The sequence below is a fragment of the Hippopotamus amphibius genome, chromosome 7, assembly GCF_030028045.1.
Source record: "Hippopotamus amphibius kiboko isolate mHipAmp2 chromosome 7, mHipAmp2.hap2, whole genome shotgun sequence".
Lineage (NCBI taxonomy): Eukaryota > Metazoa > Chordata > Mammalia > Artiodactyla > Hippopotamidae > Hippopotamus > Hippopotamus amphibius.
In genome coordinates, this window is record NC_080192.1 from 48,014,341 (window position 1) to 48,034,411 (window position 20,071).

At 38.9% G+C, this 20,071-nt stretch overlaps 1 protein-coding gene across 7 annotated transcripts in view; it reads left to right on the forward strand.

Annotated features, from left to right (window-relative positions):
• Window positions 1-19,515, forward strand: part of CPM (carboxypeptidase M) — a 96,402-nt gene extending 76,887 nt beyond the window's left edge. For 6 of the 7 annotated variants that reach the window (XM_057741070.1, XM_057741073.1, XM_057741071.1 and 3 more), the window contains one exon: window positions 2,860-7,098. In XM_057741070.1, coding sequence (XP_057597053.1) covers window positions 2,860-3,102 — 243 coding nt within the window. In that variant the 3' untranslated portion in view covers window positions 3,103-7,098. Of the gene's footprint in view, window positions 1-2,859; window positions 7,099-17,491 lie in introns of those variants that run through there. The other variant, XM_057741074.1, reaches the window with a different exon arrangement.
• Window positions 19,516-20,071: the final 556 nt, after the last annotated feature.

A 20,071-nucleotide genomic window follows, 5' to 3' on the forward strand; every position in this document is an offset into this window, starting at 1 on the left:
AAAGAATAAAATACCTAGGAATAAACCTACCTAAGGAGGTAAAAGACCTGTACTCAGAAAACTATAAGCCACTGATGAAAGAAATCAAAGATGACACAAACAGATGGAGAGATATACTCTGTTCTTGAATTGGAAGAATCAACATTGTGAAAATGACTATACTACCCAAAGCAATCTACAGATTCAATGCAATCCCTATCAAATTAACAATGGCAGTTTTTACAGAACTAGAACAGAAAATTCTAAAATTTGTATGGAGACACAAAAGACCCCAAAGAGCCAAAGCAATCTTGAGGGGAAAAAAAAAACAAAGCTGAAGGAATCAGACTCCCTGACTTCAGACTATACTACAAAGCTACAGTAATCAAGATAATAAGGTACTGGCACAAAAACAGAAATATAGATCAATGAAACAGGACAGAAAGCCTAGAGATAAACCCACGCACCTATGGTCAACTAATCCATGACAAAGGAGGTAAGGATATATAATGGAGAAAAGACAGCCTCTTCAATAAGTGGTGCTGGGAAAACTGGACAGCTACATGTAAAAAGAATGAAATTAAAACACTCCCTAACATCATACACAAAAATAAACTCAAAATGGATTAAAGACCTAAATGTAAGGCCAGACACTGTAAAACTCTTAGAGGAAAATGTAGGAAGAACACTCTTTGACATAAATCACAGCAAGAGCTTTTTTTTGGACCCACCTCCTAAGAGTAATGGAGATAAAACAAAAATAAACAAGTGGGACCTAATGAAACTTAAAAGCTTTTGCACAGCAAATAAAACTGGAAACGAAAAGACAACCCACAGAATGGGAGAAAATATTTGCAAACGAGTCAACAGACAAAGGATTAATCTCCAAAATAAACAGTTCATGCAGCTCAATATCAAAAAAAAAAAAAAAACCAAACAACACAATCCAAAAATGGGCAGAAAACCTAAATAGGCATTTCTCCAAAGAAGACATATGGATAGCCAAAAACACATGAAAAGATGCTCAACATCACTAATTATTAGAGAAATGCAAATCAAAACTACAATGAGGTATCACCTCACACCAGTTAGAATGCACATGATCAGAAAATCTAATAAATGCTGGAGAGGGTGTGGAGAAAAGGGAACCGTCTTGCACAGTTAGTGGGAATGTAAATTGATACAGCCACTATGGAGAACAGTATGGAGGGTCCTTGAAAAACTAAAAATAGAACTACCCTAACCCAGCAATCCCACTACTGGGCATACACCCAGAGAAAAACCATAATTCAAAAAGACACGTGCACCCCCAGTGTTCACTGCAGCACTATTTATAATAGCCAGGTTATGGAAGCAACCTAAATGTCCATCAACAGATGAATGGATAAAGAAAATGTGGTACATATATACAATGGAATATTACTCAGAATAAAAAAGGAATGAAATTGGGTCATTTGTAGAGACATGGGTGGACCTAGAGACTGTCATACAGAGTGAAGTGAGTCAGAAAGAGAAAAACAAGTATCATATAGTAACGCATATATGCTGAATCTAAGAAAATGGTACAGATCAACCAGTTTGCAAGGCAGAAATAGAGACACAGAGGTAGAGAACAACCATGGACACCAAGGGGGAAAGCTGGGGGGGGTGGGGGCGGGTTGGGGTGGGATGAACTGGGAGATTAGGATTGCCATATATCCATTACTAATAAGAAAAAAAATATCAAATTGTACACTTTAAAAAAATCGATTGGGATAGAAGTTCCTTAGAATTCATTACAAATAAAATTTGATCCACAAAGTTTACCACTATATTAAGTGATACATATTTTGTTTTTTGCAGCCCTCTCCTAAGCAAATAATGGTGATTTTCCAATCAATGCAAGTAAAATTCCAGATTTTAATTTTATTTAGATGCATGTTTCTGAGGCTTTTCTTTCTCTAAGGACACATTGACTAGTTTGAGGCCAAGTGGGTTTATGTGAGTGAACAAAATGAATAAGTATCTGAGTTATTTGGCCAGATTATGCCTTTTCCTCTTTGACGTGACTTTATCTAAGAATGTCAAGATTCATCTAGTTTGCTTTAGTGGGTCTGATGCCAGCCATAGTAGTCATTCCATACGCAGCACAAGTTGGCTTTAGTTACTAGCTCTAGGACAAAGGGGAAGGTAAGACTCTGGAAGCTGAAATGAATGGCTAAAATACATGCCAATTAGTGGTTATATAAATGTTATTCCCCATTCTTTTTCCTCTCTCTCTATCATATATAATAAAAGCATTTCTCAGTAGATACAGTCTGTAGTTAGTTTAGTATTTGTCATTATTGTCCTGATCATTTCCTCCACCAAAAAGATAAATCTAGTTGAAGATTCAGACTCATGAACAAAACCAGAAAAAATCAAAGCTTTTTAAGGAAGCAATAACTTGTATATACACTTAGATCAGCTGCAAGGAAAATGGAATAAATAGAGAAAAGAATTCCACTTACAAATAATCTTGATACCAAATCAGGATATTAAGTACAGACTTGGGACAAAGAGAAACAATCAACTCTTTACCTTTGCACTCTATGAAAACGATGGGGACAGAAATCAGTCTTTTGCTTCCAAATTGTGACTTACACCTCCAGATAAAGGAACTGTCTTTATTTCACATTGTAATTCCCGCCAACAGCATTAACAGCTGTGGTCCATATCAATAGGCACTGGAAAACTCATCCACTGAGCAGGACTGAAGCTGTTTCCAGCCCAGGGAGACCTGGCAGGTTGTTACATGTGTTTCATAAAAGCTGCATTTTAGCAGTGGATATCAGTGTTTTGAGTGTTGGCACCACAAAACATGTGAAATCACTCAGATAACTGTTTCTTGTTTCCTCTCAGGTTACAGTCCCTGGACACAATCACCATCTCACAAAGGTGACTATTCCCCCAAAATCCCAGAACTACAGTGCTCTTAAAAAGGATATTTTACTTCCATTCAGAGGGCAATTGGATCATATCCCGGAATCAGATCCTTTATGTCCTATGATTCCTCTTTACAGGAATTTGCAAAGCCACTCAGCTGCAACAAAGCCCAGTCTGTTCTTATTTTTAGTGACTCTTTTTCACATATTGTGCAAGTAAAGCAAAATGTGAAACTCAACCCCCATCACCACCTGGAATCAGGGATTACTCACACCAGGTTATTGCAACTCTAACTCCCTCTGTGGGACCTTGACTGGATAAACGCCATGGTCCTTCCCTAAGAAGAGAAATGTTTGTTTCCAAATTCTGCAACAAGCAATGTATGAAAATAATGAAAGGAATGATTTAGTCTTAATGATGGAAGACACCTACCCATCAGGTACTGCTCACTTACACTTAATCTTGAAGTAGCCTTAGAAATTTGTAAGAAGTTAAACTTGAGAAGCAAAAAAGAAATTCCTGCAAGGAAAACAAAGGGGCTAATTTTGTATACAGAGAGCCATTTGAATATAAGCAATGAAGATGAACATTTATTTGATCACCTACTGTATACAAGACCTTGCCAGGTATGCTATATGTAAAGAGATAATACCATGTATAATTTTCAGTGCAGGGAGAAACGAAGATAGGACTGGGAGTATTAAGTTTTGCCAATGTTCTAAGGAAATATGAGAGAAAATATGGGCCTGATGGGATGACAAACTTGTCTACCGAGCCCCAAAATAATAGGTCAATTAAGTAAGGGTCCCTGCCTTTCTGCAACCAGATGCCACAGTCCTTTGTTATACTGATGACCCCCAAATGCCTGAGCTTCAGACTGACTCAGGTCTGACTACCCACTGGACACATCTACCTGGATGTGACCTATAGATACCTCAAATTCATCATGTTGAAAAATTGAACATACTTTTCTCCCTAGAGCTGCTCTTCCTCCTGCATTCTCTGTCTCAGTTACTGATAGCACCAAACTAGAAACCTGGGAGTCACCCTTGATACCTCCTCCTCCTCCTTCATCCCATCTCTTCAGTCAGTCACTAAAGACTGATGTTATTTGTATGTGTTGATTGATTCTACCCTCTCTTCACGGCTACTAATACCACCAGGTTTAAGCCATCGTAGCTCACTTGCACCATGGCAACAGCTTTACTGGTCTCTCGTTCCCAGATTTCTCCTCTTCAGATCCAACCTCCACACAGCACTGGGGAAAGGGGTCTATTTAAAACAAAAATCAGCAATCAACTGCTTGTAGCTCCTACACAAATAACACGCTGTGTGTGTCCCCTGTGTCTGCAATGCCATTCTGACCCACTACATTTTCTTTCCCATTCCTCCTTTAAAACTCAGTTCAGGTTGTTTACTGGGTACAGAGTTTCTGTTTGAGATGATGAGAAAGTTCTGGAAATAGTGATGATAGTTGTACAACATTGTGAAGTATTTAATGCCACTGAATTGTATACTCAAAACTGGTTAAAATGGTAAATTTTATGTTATGTATATTATACTATAATAAAAAGAGGATAATGACTATTAAATATTAAAATAATGCTTCATAAGGTGCTTTGTAATAATGCACTCTACAAAGTGAAGGCTCCAAGGCATACATGCTGTGTAAATTACATAACTTGCTTACTGATGTGAAACTCCAACAGAAACAAAGACTAGTCTGTTAAAGAGTAAGCAAGTAAAATTTAAAGATCAGTGATGATTCCCTTAAAAAAAAAAATTCAGGTATCAACTCCTCTGGGAAACTTTTGCTGACCATTGTCCCATTCTACTCAGTTTCACCCCTTCCCAGTCAATCTGGGGGCCATGCCTTGTTGCTCCCCAAATTAAACAGGTTACCTCTGTTATGGGACCTACAACACTGTATTATGATCTTCTACTTCCATGCATGATTTTTCTGTGGTAGAGTGTGAGGTCTTTGAGACCAGGGTCTATTTAATTTGTTTGAAAAACTTATTTATTCTCAAATCCTAGCACATGGTGAGACCTGAATGAATGAACCAAGTGCTCCAGCAAACTGCTACTCTTAAAACATTATATGTAAGAATTAGGTGACGGGGTATCAAACCGAAAAAAAATAGCAACTCTGGTAAGCAGATTTCTGAGTGCTCTGTATTGCTCATGGATAGTGAGTTGCCTTGGCTCTTATTTTAAACTGAAAGTTCTATAGGATCTGGAAACAAAAACTCTACTGAGTTTGGTACATGCTTGAGAACCACAAATGAAAGGGAGATACATGGGCATTTAGGAGCTATTCCTGTGCCAGGTTTATTCTACATGCACAAAATCATACATGTTAATATAAGCAAAATTCATAACTTCTTTTAAATCTGGTAATAACCTGAATATCTTGATGATTTTTATTTAAATAAGTGGTAATTTATTATATACTTGGAAGTATATATTAATATAACATTGCAGAAAATGATTTTGGTATATTACATATAAAAGCATATAAAACTCAACTTGATTTACCATCAAGTCCTAAACAATTTTCAATCAGGTATTCTGAGTTCTAACTTTTCCTTCTCTTAGATAGTAATTTTTGAAGGGAAGGAACCAAAATCTGATTTGGTTCATGAGCCTTAATGTATATTTCTGAAGGAAATAATGTTTTTGAAATCAGAAATTTTATCAGAATCAAACTTAAGACCATTTAGAGACAAGCAAAACAATTTAGAAAATTTCTAAACCAAATAAAAACCAAACCTGAATTTAGTTCAGAGCAGGTCTGGGGTATTTATTTTGCAGCAACAGCTCTGTGCTTGAAAGTGAAGTTTGCTACAAGGATTTAGTATGGTAGAATCCCAGCTACACCCTACACTTATCAAGTGATGCGTTCAAGAGGAGAAACGACCATGGAGTTCTGACTACAGTGAGACAAGATCCCCAAATCTCCCTGCATAACTATCCTCCACCCTCTTAGGCTGGTGGTTATGCTCCTCGGATTCTAAGTTCAGGTATAATTCCTTTTATAGAGAAAGCAACATAGTAAAGATTTTCAAGGTAAGAGAAAAGAAGATAGCATGTGTAATAAAATAATTAGAAGGCTGGAGCCCTGTGATCCAACCCACCCCAGTTCAGTTTCCTTACCTGTAAAATGAAGGTCTTTGCTTGACTGTGATTCTATGACTATCAGTAGCAGCAGTGTAAGATGCCACACTCTGGTGCCAGTTTTGGGTACTTGCCCAGGTGGAGGAAGGATAGTTAACACTCAAGAGGCATAAATATTTTGAAGGGAGTATAACTTATTAAAAGACCAGTGAACAGAATTGGTCTGAAGGCTGAAACACTGGCTGCCTAGAATGACCATTTAATAGTATTTAAGGAAACGTTCATGAAGTAACACAGCTTTCTCATGTACCTTCTCAAATTATAGTAAGTGTTAACACAAATGAATTTAAATGCTGGGGAGTATTTTAGAGAAATGTTAAGTCTCTGCAGATAAATCAGTGTTGATTTTGGTGCTTAATTTATCAGACTTGAGCTGGTGGATGTATCAGAAATGTTAGCCTCTTCTCAATATTTTTGAAAGTCTTTCTAAGAAATCAACATTTTTATTCTAGAAGCAAATTTGCTTTTGTAATGTTTATTAAAGTGGTATGAGAGGTTAGCTCTACCTTTAGAAAGTACAAATATCTGGCACTGGATTAGAAATATCTTTTCCTAGGGAATCTAGAAAAATGAGCATAGCATATTGTCTTATTGTAACAGGGGAAGTTGCTTATTGAGAAATTTGGTTCTTATTCTACACGGTGACAATACAGTTGATGCCTATTTTATGATTGGGGGGAAGGGGAGAAAATTATGACGGTTAAAGAAAAACAAAGTTCACAGCACCTAAAGCAGAAATTTGGGGAAATAACAACTTCATTATAGACTTCACATTGTATCACTGATAAGCAGATATTGTACTGTATTGCTCACAAACCATTTTATCATACTTTAGCATATGAACTACTCCATAGCCTTTTATAGATGTTGCATAAGCTGATTTTGCAAGTTTTCTCAGTGACTTTCTTTTGTACTATAATTAAGAACTTAAAATGCACAAATTGTCTAAGACTAGAAAGTCTTATTGGACAGGGGCCATGACTACCTCTGAATTCAGTAAAATGAGAATATTTCTGATTCTCAATAAAGAATTAATATTCCTGTAAACAATGAATGCTGTTTCTTTCCATTACATTACTTTGAAAACAAATACTTACACCAGTGTACACAGTCCACATATCAGAGAGAACTGACTGCCATCAAATAAAGCCTGGGAAAGGCCAAATCTAATGACCTTTTATGAGGCAATAACATTGCAATAACTCTTCAGAGCCCATAGTCCTTCCAGAACAGTTTATATGATGTATACCCATCCAAATTAATTTGTGCCATGGGGCAGATAATGGATGGAAAGTGTGCCTACTGGCACAAAACACACACACACAATCTTTGGAAAATTCCCAATGCACACTGATGTAAAGGGTCTGAGATATCATGCAGGAAAGAAGTATATTCCCCAAACTCAGCCATGGAACCATTTTCTTAATTTAGCCTAGGGACTTCCCTGGTTGCTCAGTGGTTAAGAATCCACCTGCCAATGCAGGGGACAGGGGTTCAAGCCCTGGTCCAGGAAGATCCCACATGCCGCGGAGCAACTAAGCCCGGCATGCCACAACTACAGAAGCCCACACACCTACAGCCCATGCTTCACAACAAGAGAAGCCACCGCACTGAGAAGCCCACACACCGCAATGAAGAGTACGCAGCAACAAAGACCCAACGCAGCCAATAAATAAATAAATAAATAAATAAAAATTTAGCCTAGTACCATCTCTTTTTCCAAACACATTTCGGGAAATGCTGATATAGGGAGCAGACTTTTGTCCTAAATAATGTTTTATTGATTTCAAAGTGCTTTTGAAACACAGAATAATAAAGAATTTGCCTCTTCTAGGAATTGGAAAACTAACAGCCCTAACCCTCCTCCCTTCATCAATGCAACCTCTTAACACCAAATTTCTAGTCATAGGACAGAGAGGTTGGGCTGAAGTGCCATGTCTGCCTCCTGAAACATGCTAAACAAAAAATACTTTAAGTAAGACAAGACTGAGTAGGAACTGACTAATTTATAGGTACCAATTTCTAAAAAGTGACAAATGTCTCAATTTTGGAAATAAATGGGGGACACTTTTTCTTATTTTCAAAAGAATTTATTATATAGAACTGCCTTTAGCAGGAGTTTCCTGATATATCTTAGTTAGACTTTGATACTTTTTTTAAAAATTTTTTGGCTGCACCATGTAGCATATGGGATCTTAGTTCCCTAACCTGCAGTAAAAGTGCAGAGTCTTAACCACTGGACCACCAAGGAAGTGCCTAGACTTTGATACTTAAATTTGCAGCTCCTTATAGCATCCATTACTCCCTACGCCACCCTCCAAAATACAATTTTTTAATAAACTAAATTTTAAAATGTTAGACATAGAGGAAAAAGAGTAAAAGAAGATGAACTATAAAAAGGATTAATCCATTTTGGGGGATGGTAGTATGTTTTCATTTTTCCTACTTCATTTTTGAAATTTTCTACTTACTACTCTTATAATGAAGCAACTAATTTAAAAAATGAAACCTCAAATTTCAGAAGCACCAGCTTACACAATTGCTACACCTTCTTACATATTCATTGAACTTTCCACAGTTTATAATAAAATAATAGCTGATTAACTTATGTCAGTTAAATTTTTTCCTAATTGATCAAGGACATGTTCTTCAACACTAAAGCACAGTATTTTTACGCAGTGTTTGTCTCATGAAGCCCTGAAGGGTGAATAGCGAAGGATTTCAGGACCAAAATGTGTAACAGAACTCCCATCACTTCTTTGCTTTCTAGCCCAGCAATCTGGCTTCCTGGAGTATTCTGTAGATAGTTAGACGTTTACTTACCAGTAGCAGATGCCCTCCGAGAACTACCAATGTGGTGCTTCCACCTGCTGGTTAAAGCGCTTAACTACAGAGATTTGGTCTTCTCACAGGCCTCTTAAAAAAGAAAAATAAACGATTGTTAGAAAAGGTGAAGAAAAGTATTTTTTAATACAGAGGGATGTTCTGTTCTTAAGAAAAGCTTTCCCAACTCTATTACAAGTCTGATACCATATCAACTTTTAAAGACTACTGTTTCCTTAGAATGTTTCTCTTCTGCCATTTAAGTAATTTATTGCATGGACAGTATTTTTTCAGGATGATTCTTAGAACTGTCTTTTCCTCTTGTAAGTTAGAGAAAACTGTACAGATGATTTCCTTGCCAAGCAACATCATTTACTGAATGCCTGTGCACACAATGCATTAAATGAGGCACCTGGGGGAAGAAGGCAACACAAAAGGATGTTACAATCTGCTGTGGAGAGAAGATACAAAGCAGCAAGGCAGTGAATTTAAATATGAACAGAATACTCAAGAGAGGCAACAGTAGGGAAAAGGGGGGTGGGGGTGGGGATCAATTCGATTCTAGCTCACTGGGTTTATGGTCATGAATGCATTGCAGGGAGGATATTATTAAATTTAATAGACTAGTCCCACCCAGCAGACTCCATCCCAGGCTCTATGCATTTATTGTCTCTAATGCTAAGGCCACTAAGCCAGTAAGTACCAGATCTGGTATTTGAATTTAGCCTGGCCCACTCCACTAGGATGAAAATAAAGTCATGAGAGACTCAGGAGGCAAATGACCTTTGTTGCAACAAGAAAGATGAGAGAAGAGAGTGGTGAAAAGCACCTGTTTCATAGAGAGCTCTAAAAGTCTGAAATGATCAGGCAAACATCTGAGATAATGTCCAACGAGCAGTAAAATCATTGAAGTTTTTTTTTCAACATTTAAATCAAGGGACTTCCTAGGTGGCACAGTGGTTAAGAATCCACCTGCCAATGCAGGGGACACAGGTTCGATCTCTGCTCCAGGAAGATCCCACATGCCATGGAGCAACTAAGTCCTTGCACCACAAGTACTGAGCCTGTGAGCCACAACTACTGAAACCACGGGCCTAGAGCCTGTGCTCCACAGCAAGAGAAGCCACTGCAATGAGGAGCCCATGCACCACAATGAAGAGTAGCCCCCACTCTCTGCAACTAGAGAAAGCCCATGTGCAGCAACAAAGACCCAACGCAGCCAATAAATAAATTAAAAAAAAAAAAAAAAAAAAAACCAAACATTTAAATCAAGGAAGCAACATGAAGATATCTGTAAATTATCTATAAATGAACCAAAAAAAAAAAAAAAAAAAAGTGGTGAAATCAATTTAGGCAGATGTTACTGTGATCTTGGAGGAAGGCCTAATACAGGGTGTGGCCTAGAAAGGTGTGAACCAAAAATAAGCATATAGGGCTTCCTAGGTGGCGCAGTGGTTAAGAATCCGCCTGACAATGCAGAGGTCACGGGTTCGATCCCAGCTCCAGGAAGATCCCACATGCCACAGAGCAACTAAGCCCGTGTGCCAAAAATAATAATAATAATAAGCATATAAAAATACTAAAACTCAACTGAGAAATAAGTGGAATTCACCTAACATGATAGTAAAAAAAATGTTTTGAAAAAGTTTAAATTTGGAATATGAAAGCTATTTTGATATACTGACTTTTAAGTTGTTGGGTGAACATCTAAATAGTATCCTGAAGGCAGATCTGTGGGACCCGCAATGTTGGGAATTCCTTGCTGGTCCAGTGGTTAGGACTCAGTGCTTTCACTGCCATGGGCCTGGGTTCCATCTCCCTGGTCAGGGAACTAAGATCCCACAAGTCACATGCTGTGGGGGACTGGGGGGAGGCGGTGTAATTTTTTAACATAGGAATTTTTAAAGGAGAGTTTTAGAAGAGAGTGATAAGAATTCAGGTATGTTTTAGGATCACCACTCTCCTAAAAACAATCAATTATGGTTCTCTTATCCAAAATAATAATATTCTAACCATATTTTAATATATAACTTCGAGGGGAAAACACCATGTGAAGAATAAGCCAGAGACTGGAGTGATTCATCTATAAACCAAGGTACTATTCCTGGACCATTTATTTTTGGTCTAGCAACAGACACTTCTTGTATCCTGTGGCATACTGAGAGTTGTGGAACTGAAGAATACTGTTGGCTTTATGACAACATAAAAATGTCCTGGGGCTTCCTAGGTGGCGCAGTGGTTGAGAATCCGCCTGCCAATGCAAGGGACATGGGTTCGATCCCTGCTCCAGGAAGATCCCACATGCCACGGAGCAACTAAGCCCGTGCACCACAACTATTGAGCCTGTGCTTTAGAGTCCGTGAGCCACAACTATTGAGCCCATGTGCTGCAACTACTGAAGCCCAGAGCACCTAGAGCTGGTGCTCTGCAACAAGAGAAGCCACGGCAATGAGGAGCCGGCGCACCACAACGAAGAGTAGCCCCTACTCACCGCAACTAAAAGAAACCCCGCGCACAGCAAAAAAGACCCAACACAGCCAATAAAATAAATAAATTAGTTAATTAATTTAAAAAAATGACCTACATAGAAAAATATATATATATAACTTCAAATGCATTACCTACTAGTAAATTACTGAACACATGGGGAGTCTCCCAGCTGCTTGTCACTTCATACTGCCCTCGTTCTATTTTCTGTTGCCCTTTGCTAGTTCCTATTAACAGTTCATTTTACAATTTGTTATATTAAATATTTCTGAGCACCTTCTAAATATGCTGGTGCTTTCAAATATTTATCTTTTTAAAGCAGTATTTGTAAATGTCAAAAATTCCCTATCATATATAATTGACAGCTGGCTGTATGCTAGACAATATGGCCACAAACTTTTAAACAATTGGTACTTTTTAAAGAAATAATCAAGAAATTTTTTTGTAAATACTAAATCAAAAACCCAATTCAGAGTCCAGATAACCAAAACATGCAACTACCAACTTTTTACAATACAATGAACGACTACTTGCAGTTACTGTCATGAGCCTACAGACCAAAACACTAACCTCTAAAACGTTTATTAAAATTAAAAATCTAAACTAAATTATGCCAAGATCTAACCCTGGTTTGGCTTTGGGACCCACAATCTCCTGCTTTAAAGCCAGCTTCAAGACTCAAGTCCCAGTACTTTGATTCATTCAATAAATTCTTATTGAGCACCTGTATCACAATCAAGAAGAGGTTCTTGGCCTCATGGGATTTAGTTTCATAGATGACACAGAGAATTTATGGGCAATTACAATAGGGCTTTTCATGCTGACAAGTGGCAGGGGTAGGTAACCCTAGTCCCATCCATGCTCCAGCCACATCCCTTCCAGACCATTCAGAACTATCACTTGTTGAGAAACCACTTAAGCCAGCCTCCCATATGGTCACACAAGTGAACAAGATAGGGAGACAATAGCATTTCGTGGCCCTACTAAATTGTAACACCATTCTCTCAAGTTGGCCTTATTCGATGCCTTAGAGGCTCCCAAGGATCATGCGGCCCATATATGTATACTTCCAAAGTGGGCAGACATGGCCATTCCAAAAGAAGCATATTCAGACAACTGCCTTTGATTACCCAAGTAGATGATATTCAAATATAGTTTTTATTTCAACCAAACTCATTATAATAGGGGAGAGATGTGGCCAAGGTGGTAGAGTAGGAAGACCCTGAGCTCACCTCCTCCCACGGGCACACCAAAATTACAACAGGGAAACTATTGATGAGGAAAACTGAAAGACTAGCAGGAAAGATCTTCAACCAAATATATAAAGAAGGAACCACAATGAGATGGGTAAGAGGGGCAGTGACACAGTACAGTCAAAACCCATATTCCTGGGTGTGTGACCCACAAATGGGAGGATAATTAAAATTGCAGAGTTTCTCCCAAGCTAGTGAGTGGTCCAAGCCCCACATTGGGCTCCCCAGCCTGGGGAGTCCTGCACCAGGAGGACGGGCCCCTAGAACATTTGACTTTAAAGTCCAGCAGGGCTTGCTTTTGGGAGAGCCAGAGGGCTGTGGGAAATAGAGAATCCACTCTTAAAAGTGCACATAAACTCTCACATACTCCAGGATCCAAAGCAGAAGCAGTAGCTTGAAAGGAACATGAGTCAGACCCACTGCCTGATCTTGAAGTCTCCTGGAGAGGTAGGAGGCAACTGTAGCTCACCTTGGGGACATAGACACTGGCAGCAACTATCTTTGGGTGCTTGTTCTACCATATGAACACTGGTGCTGGCAAGTGCCATTTTGGAGTCCTCTCTCTAGCCCTGGGATTCAGCCCCTCCCACCAGCCTGCTGGCATCAGTACTGGGATGCCTCAGGCCAAGCAACTAACCAAATGGAGAGAGACAGCCCTACCCACCAGCAGGCCTGCTGCCTTAAGATCCCCTGAGCCCACAGTCAACCCAGGACCAGACTGTCTACCAGAGGGCTCAGGCCCTGGCCCTGCTCATTAATGGGCTGGCACTAGCCACAGGACCAGGCTCACCCACTAGTGGGTAGACACCAGTCCCATGATCCCATGGGCACCAGTCTTACCCACCAGCAGGCTAAAACACCAACTCCGGGACATCCAGGACCCTGTAGCTAAAGACCCCAGGACCTGGATCTGCCTACCAGTGAGCCAGCAGTAGCCCCAGGACACCCTGGGTCTTGGCCCTACCCACCAGCAGGTGGATACCAGTCCCAGGACTACTTCAGCACTGCAGCCTACCATATCAGAACCCAGCCCACCCTCCAGCAGGCCTGTACCAGTCATAGCAGGCCAAAACCAGCTCTAGGACTCCTTGGGGCCCTCAGCCAGCTGGTCCAGGATCCAGCCCCACCTACCAGCAGGACAACACCAGCTCTAGGATGCTCAGGGCCCTGCCGCCAAAGACTTGGGAACCCAGTTCTGTCCACCAGTGAGCTGGCACTAGCTCCAGCACTGTCTACCTGCAGGCCAACACTAGCCCCAAGAACCCCAGGCCTCAATCCCACCCACCAGCTGGCAGACACCAGCTCCAAGACACCCTGGCCCCCTTAGCCAGCTGCCCCAGGACCCAGCCCCATTCACCAGTGAGCCAACACCAGCTTGGGGACACTCCAGACCCAGCAACCAGCTGCGTCAGGAACTGGCCCTGCCCACCAGCAAGCCAACATTAGATCTGGGACACACTCCCCCACCCCCATCCCCCACAACCACCCACTCCAGTACCTGGCTCTACCCACTAGTGGACTAGCTGGAGTCCAGGATCCCCAAGGGCCCCACAGCCAGCAACCTTGTAATCTAGCCCCACCAGCCAGCAGATGGCAGCCTTTGCACAAGGCAGGGCCTGGAAACCAACCAGACTGGGGCCAGCCATGCCCACCAGATGGCCCATACTAATTAGGCCACCAGAACAGAAGGGCTCAAGCAGCCTAAATAGGGTCACCCCTAGAGTACATAACCCTTGTCACCAGGGAATAATCATAATGATGTTCAGAACTTCAAAGTTCTACTGATGAACAGAGCAAAAAGACAGTTTTAACAAAAAGAAAGTATAAAGAACCAGAGATCAAAAATATAATAACTGAAATGAAAAATACACTAGAAGGAATCAATAGTAGATTAGATGATACAGAGGAATGGATCCACAAGCTAGAAGACAGAATCACTGGAGCGGAACAGAAAAAGCAAACAAAAAGAAATGAGGACAGTCCCAATGTTCATAGCAGCATTATTTACAATAGCCAAGGTACAGAAGCAACCTAAGTGTCCATCAACAGACAAATTGATAAATAAGATGTGATACACACACACACACAATAATGGAATACTACTCAGCCATAAAAGAGAATGGAATTTTGCCATTTGCAACAACATAGATGGACTTGAAGGGTGTTATGTTTAGTGAAATAAGTCAGAGAAAGCCAAATAATGTAAGATATCACTTATATGTATAATCTGAAAAATAAAACAAACTTGTGAATATAATGAAAAACATTGAAAACAAGCTACAGTTTACCAATGGTGGGGGGGAGGAAAAGGGGAGGAGCAAGATAGGGGTAGAAGATTAAGAGGTACAAACTACTATGTATAAAATAAGCTACAAGGATATGTTGTACAGCACAGGGAATATAGCTAATATTTTGTAACTATAAATGGGGTATAATCTTTGAAAATTCTCAATCACTGTTTTATACATGAAACTTGTATTGTACATCAATTATACTTCAATTAAAAAAAAAGAAAGAAAATGAGGAGTTTAAGAGACCTGAGGGACAAACATCTAGAATATCAACATTCACATTATAGGAGTCTCAGAAGGAGAAGAGAGAGAAGGACAGAGAACATATTTGAAGACATAATAGCTAAAAGCTTCCCTAACCTGGGAAAGAAAACAAGACACCAGGTCCAGGAAGCCCAGAGAGTCCCAAACAGGATCAACCGAAAGAGAACCACATCAAGACAAAAATTAAATGGCAGGACTTTCCTGGTGGTCCAGTGGGTAAGACTCCATGCTACCAATGCAGGGGGCCCAGGTTTGATCCCTGGTCAGGGAACTAGATCCCTCATGCATGCTGCAACTAAGACTCAGTGAGGCATGCATGCATAAATAAATAAATATGTTCAAAAGTTAAATGGCAAAAATTAAAGATTAAAAAGAGAATATTAAAGGCAGCAAAGGAAAAGCAACTACTTCTGTACAAGGAAACTCCCATAAAGCTATCAGCTGACTTCTCAGCAGACACTCTGCAGGCTAGAAGGGAGTGGCACAACATACTTAAAGTGATGAAAGGGAAAAACCTACAACAAAAAATACTCTACCTGGCCAGGCTTTCACTTGATGGTGAGGTCAAAAGTTTTACAGACAAGCAAAAGCCAGAAGAGTTCAGCATCACCAAACCAGCTTTACAAGAAATGTTAAAGGGACTTCCTGGGGGTGGGGCAGAACTAGAAAAATGAAAATTACAAAAGGAAAAACCTCATTGGTAAAGACAAATATACAGCAAAAGTAGTCAATCAACCATGTATAAAGCAAGTAAGAAGGTTAAAAGACAAAAGTAGTAAAATTGCCTATATCTACAATGAGTAGTTAGGAGATACACAAAAAAAGATGTAAAATGTGATATCAAAAACAGTAAACATGGGTGAGATGGTTAGTAAAAATGCAGGATTGTTAAAAATGCATTTGAACTTAAAAGATCAGCAACTTAAAAAAATCCTAGATAGGTAGATATAGATACCTCACGATAACCAGAAACCAAAAACGTGTAATAGATGCACACATAGAAAAAAGAAAGGAATTCAAACATAACATGAAAGACAGTCTTCAAATCACAAGGGAAGAGAACAAGAGACCAAAAACAACTATAAAAACAACCCCAAAACAATTAACAAAATGGCAGTAAGTACATACCTATAAAAAATCACATTAAATGTAAATGAACTAAATATTCCAATCAAAAGACATAGAATGGCTGAACAGATACAAAAACAATACCAATATATATGCTGCCTACAAGAGACTCACTTCACATCTGAAGACACATACAAACTGAAAGGGGATAAAAAAAAAGTATTCCATGCAAATGGAAATGAGAAAAAATAGCAATACTTAGACAAAAAAGTCTTGAAAACAAAGACTGTCACCAGAGACTAAGAACAATACACAATGATAAAAGGTTAAACCTAAAAAGAAAATATATCAGTTATAAATGCACCTAACATAGGTGCACATAAACACATAAAGCAAATATTAACAGACATAAAGGGAGAAACTGACAGTAATACAATAATACTGGGGAACCTTAACACCAACTTACATCAATGGACAGATCATCCAGACAGAAAATCAACAAGAAAACACTGGCCTTAAATGACACACTAGATCAGATGAACTTAATACATACATACAGAACATTTCATCCAAAAGCCATGTGTGTGTCAAAAGGAATAAAATACTTAAGAATAAATCTAACTAAGGAGGTTAAAGACCTGTACTTAGAAACTACAGAACATCAATGAAAGAAATTGAAGAAGACACAGACAGATGGAAAGATATACTGTGTTCATGGACTGGAAGAATTAACATTGTTAAAATGACCACAGTTCAATGCAATCCTTATCAAAATATCAATGGTATTTTTCACAGAACTAGAACTGTAAAATCTGTATGGAAACACACACACACACAATCTTGAGAAAAAAAGAACAAGGCAGGAGGTCTCAAGCCCCCTGTTCAAACTATACTACAAAACTACAGTCATCAAAACAGTATGCTAAGGGCACAAAAATAGACACATAGCAATGGAACAGAATACAGAGCCCAGAAATAAATCCACACACTTATGGTCAATTATTCTATGACAAAGGAGGCAAGAATATACCACGGGGAAAAGACAACCTCTTCAGTAAGTGGTGTTGGAAATCTAGACAACTACATGCAAAAGATACTGGACTATTCTCTCACACCATTCACAAAAACAAATTCAAAATAAATTAAGGACTTAAATGTAAGACCTGAAACCATACAACTTCTAGAAACAGGTAGTTTGCTCTTTGACATGAATCTTAGTAATTTTTTTTTTGTATGTCTCCTCAGGCAAGGGAAACAAAAACAAAAATAAACAAATGAGACTACATCAAACTAAAAAGCTTTTGCACAGCGAAAGAAACTACCAGCAAAACAAAAAGACAACCTACTGAATGGGAGAAGATACTTGCAAATGATATATTTGATACAGGGTTAATGCCCTAAATACACTGATACAAAGTCATACAACTGAGCATCAAAAAACCAAAAAATTCTATTAAAAAGTGGGCAGAGGATCTGAAGACATTTCTCCAAAGACATAAAGATGGCCAACAGGTACATGAAAAGATGCTCAACATCACTAATAATCAGGGAAATGCAAATCAAAATCATGAGGTATCACCTCACATCTGTCAGAATGGCAATTATCAAAACAACAAATAAGTGTTGGTGAAGATGTGGAGAAAAGGGAATCCTTGTATACTGTTGGTAAGCATATAAATTGGTACAGCCACTACAGAAAACAGTATGGAGGTTCCTCAGAAAACTAAAAATAGAGCTACCATATGATCTAGCAACTCCACTCTGGGGTATGTATCTGGGAAATACTAAAAGCACTAATTCAAAAATTTACATGCAGTGGGACTTCACTGGCAGTCCAGTGGTTAAGACTCTGCTCCCAATGCAAGGGGCACAGGTTCGATCCCTGGTCCAAGAACTAAGATCCCACATGCCACGTGGTGAGACCAAAAAAAAAATAAAATAATTTACATGAACCCCAATGTTCACAGCAGCACTGTTTACAACAGCAAAGATATGGAAGCAACCCAAGTGTCCATCAACAAACAATGGAGGACTTCCCTGGTGGCGCAGTGGTTAAGAATCCACCTGCCAATACAGGTGACATAGGTTCAATCCCTGGTACAGGACGATCCCACATGCCACAGATCAATGAAGCCTGTACACCACAACTACTGAGCCCACACACAACTACTGAAGCCTGCAAACTCTAGGGCCCACATGCCACAAAGCCACTGCAATGAGAAACCCACACACTGCAACAGAGCAGCCTCCACTCACCGCAACTACAGAAAGCCTGCATGCAGCAACAAAAACCCAATGCAGCCAGAAAGTTAAAACAAAAAACAGAAAAACAATGGGTAAAGATGTAGTATGTGTGTGTACACACACACACGCCATAAAAAAGAAAATCTTGCCATTTGCAACATGTATGGACCTAGACGGTATTATGCTAAGTGAAATAAGTCAAAGACAATCTAAAAAACGAACACAACAAAACAAAAAAAAGAGTTGCAGATACACAGAACAAACGGGTGGTTGCCAGAGAGAAGGGAGGTGAAAGGAGGAAAGAAATAAGTGAGGGAGATTAAGGGGTACAAACCTTCAATTGCAATTTAAATGAGTCAAGGTGTGAAATGTACAGCGTGTGGATTATAGGCAATAACTGTGTAATATCTTTGTATAGTAAAATATAATGAGACTTCTTACGGTAATCATTTGAAAAAGTATAGAAATACCAAATCACTCTGTTGTACAACATGAACTAACAAATCAATAGTATTGTACATCTTTATAATTCCAAAACGATAAATAGAAAAAGAGATCAGATTTTTGGTTACCAGATTTGGGGAATGGGAGAAGGAGGAAATGGATGAAGTCAATAGAATAGTACAAACTTCCAGTTGTAAGTACTAAACATATAACGTACAGCATGATATATACAATTAACACTGCTGTATGGGTATGTTATATATAAAACTTAGGAGAATAAACCCTGAGTTGTCATCATAAGAACAAAAATTTTCTCTCTTTAATGTTGTATCTGGATGTTCATTAAACATTGTAATAAACCATTTCATGATGTAAATAAGTAAAATCATTATGCTGTACACCTTAAACTTATACAGGACTGCATGTCAATTATATCTCAATTAAACTGGAAGAAAAAACATTATGATGGGAAAATTGCCTGTAAGATCCAATAATCACATTTTTTAAAGTTTTTAAACATTTAATAAACCTTTTATTCGTAAACCAATACATACATATGCTCTACCTAAAAATTTAGACAAGACTGCATCAGTAATGCATATATATGGTGATTGAAACTCTATTTGCACCAATTTGAATGTTTTGTAACTAGCATAATCATTGAATAATATACCCTGAATGTATAGTTGTCCCTCAGTATCCATGGGTGATTGCTTCCAAGATGCCCTCCCAACCATGGGATACCAAAACCTGCAGAAGCTCAAGTCCGCTATATAAAATGGTATGGTATTTGCATATAACCTATGCACATCCTCCCATATACTTTAAATCTCTAGATATAATACCTGATACAAGGCAAATGCTATGTAGTTGCCAGTGTACAGCCAAATCAAGTGTTCTTTTTGAAACTTTCTGCAATCTCTTTTTTTCCTGAATATTTCCAAACCAATGGTTGGTTGAATCCATGGATGTGGAGCCCACAGGTATGGAGGGCTGACTGTACAGTGTTTATAATCTCATTTTTATTTCTCTCTCCTCAGAGAGGATCAATTCTACTTAGTTCTAGTTGAAGTATTCTAAATCCTAAATTAACAAACTTTACTAAATTTGAGGACTACTCTTTGGTTAAGGTACTGA